This window comes from Pinus tabuliformis, chromosome 5_2, assembly GCF_031772625.1.
Source record: "Pinus tabuliformis cultivar Carrire ecotype Pingquan chromosome 5_2, CPIR1, whole genome shotgun sequence".
In the NCBI taxonomy this organism is placed as follows: domain Eukaryota; kingdom Viridiplantae; phylum Streptophyta; class Pinopsida; order Pinales; family Pinaceae; genus Pinus; species Pinus tabuliformis.
The window spans coordinates 380630909-380633616 of record NC_142306.1 but is presented as its reverse complement, the minus strand read 5'-3'; the positions used below and the strand labels follow the sequence as shown (position 1 = coordinate 380633616).

Sequence of the window (2708 nt, the reverse complement as noted above, 5' to 3'; positions counted from 1 at the left end):
TTGTTAGATTGTAGTTTTGTTCCATACTTTCTTTACTTTATTAGCTTATAATTTTGGATCCTAATTACTAAATTTCCTAATAGTCAACCTCAGGGACATAACTCTACCTTTCTTTGAATAGTTAACTTAATAATTTTTTCATTTAATTTGTGTGACATCACATCTATTTTTTCACATAAATGACATCTTACATGTTTAGGAAGCAATGGATTGAAAATATAAAGCTATAATTTGTGAAAGTAAATTAGGGAAACAAGTATAACCAATTAAGGTTAATTATTTCAACCATAATTAGTGACAGTTAAACAAAATAGAAACTAGTCAACCATCATTAAAATGATCAACATTGTCTACATGGTTTACTATAGCAACCCATCAATAACCCTAATTAATTATTATAATCTCTAATGAGCCAAATTCAACCATCATACTTAACCATGGTCATTTTTAGTTATTAATAATTAATCTTTAACACATTCTAAGTTTTTTAATCAACCATAGAATTCCTATGATAACATATGTTACATACAAGATGAAGATGAAAATTTAAGGATGTGACAAGCAACATCGTTATAAATCCATAGCATGCTAGAGCATTCACGCTAAGTCTTCTTTCCCTTCTTCTTATTTGATATAGTTTGAATTTCAAAATACAAGTACAATGAGATCACTTTTTTTCTAAGAGAATTCTTTTTTGATAAGTTGGAGAAATTACAATATATCAAATGCAAAAAAAATAAACAGAAGAGATAGGTCTTGCAAAAAGAAAGACATTAACAATTTTATATGTCACAGTGTCATAAAAAAATATTAAAAATCACACAAAGGGAAACATTTACACGTTGCAATATAAGCTCTCACTACCATATCAAATGCCATGACCATTAAAAAGTTATTTCCATGCATAACATGTTACACCAAAAATTTAGATAACTAGAGGCATATAACACAATGCTTCATCACCCACGAGACAATCTCTAAATCAACAAGTCTCACACACAAATATATAATAAGTATAATGCAAATGAAACAAAATATTCTATGGAAATTTTTTCGTAAATTATACCACATGAAATTGAAAAACTCATCATATAATTTGTTTACCATAACATATCTAGTCATTTATGGTCTATATCACGTGCTTTCTGAAACATCACCACATCGTAGCATAGCTAAAATTTCTAAACTTTCTGTTATATGGTCATCATATTCTTACTTAACAATTATAAATTTAAAACTTTAATCTTGTGATCAATTTACTTTTTTGCACTTTCGCTAACAATTACTAATTAGAATCATAATGCATAAATCAATCCGCGCAATACCGTTGCGTACAAAGAGATAAGAAAGACCGGTCGAATTTGACGGTAGTATCTAAATCATTAGGTTTTTACCCATGAACCCAAAAGCCTATCGCACGTTAAAATTATATGCTTTATATGAAGCTACGAAATATGTTGGGCGTGCAGTATATCAAATCTCAAGACGTAAAGATGGCTTAGTCCGAGCAACCTTTAACAAGTCCCTTGAAACCAAAGCCTTCATATCTGCAAAAATAAAAAGAAATGTACACGCACGATGCAGCTTAGAATCGACAATGTTTCTACATTTAATGTTCTGAAAATTACCAGAGCTCAACCTGTTTATAAGTAGCAATAATATATATGGCATACCAGAAAATACTTAGCTCCGTGCTCCAGACCTTCCTGGATGACTCCCCATTCATTTACGAGCACCGACCTGCCAGAGGAATCAAACAGAAGATTGTCCCCGAAGAGAGCGCTGAAGTTTATCGGCCCCATAGGGACAACAACCGGACGATCATCGATGAAAACAGTTATTACATATGGGTTGGAATTAACGATTGAATCCTGTACGTTTTCTTTTCCTGCAGACCAAATTTAATATTAGAAATGGCCAAAGCAAATATTTATATAAAACGGTAATGCGGGCGGCAGCTTTATCTTCAATTACTACCTGCTAATAATATTGGAATATATGTACTTTTAGAGCAATATCTACCTTGATTCAAAATTCCTTGGGCGCCTTGTGCTACTTCCTCTCCTATTGCTTGCACGTTAACAAGGTCATTATAATTACTTGTTTCATCGTACACTACCTGCCCATTATATTGCTGTCCGGCAAATGAAGAATTCAGCACAGCAGACGAGTAGTATTGACCTTCAACGTTATTGTGTATGGCATTTGCCGGAGGACTATTCGAAATGTCTGTCATAGGTTTAGACTGATCAGATGTTGATGGTGTTGACATAGATAAACTAGATGGCGTCCCGGTCTCAGTGCTAGAATTGTATCTTTCTGCAGCTTGCAGTTGCCGTTGTCGTCGTTTTATTTTGGATTTTCTGTTCTGAAACCAGTAAAATACGTTGGTATCCTCAACTTCTCCAAACTGCTCTAGCCAAGCTCTGATGGTTTTTATTTGTTCCCTTGGCGGGTTGACAATACCGGAGTTGAACATAGCCTCCAGGATGCGAATCTGTTCTGGTTTTGGAATCCATCTTAATTTTTCTTTGGGCTTAGCACTTTCCCCCTCCTGCCCAGAACTACGTAATGATGTACCTGCTCCATGGCATGGAGAATATATATGTTAAAATTACTGTCAAAATAATTATCACACTCACATGCAGATATCACATATGTGCATCATTTAACTACATGCAAGGATATATATGTAAATACTTACATAT

The 2708-nt window shown here is 33.6% G+C and overlaps 1 protein-coding gene across 1 annotated transcript; it reads right to left on the bottom strand.

The window, feature by feature from the left end:
• Window positions 1-1473: 1473 nt before the first annotated feature.
• On the bottom strand, window positions 1474-2479 carry LOC149159052 (WUSCHEL-related homeobox 11-like). Its single transcript, XM_089434176.1, has 3 exons — window positions 2023-2479; window positions 1703-1888; window positions 1474-1547 (listed from the first exon to the last, which is right to left on the bottom strand). Exons 1-3 carry the CDS (start codon window positions 2477-2479, stop codon window positions 1474-1476), a joined length of 717 nt encoding a protein of 238 aa, XP_089290302.1.
• Window positions 2480-2708: the final 229 nt, after the last annotated feature.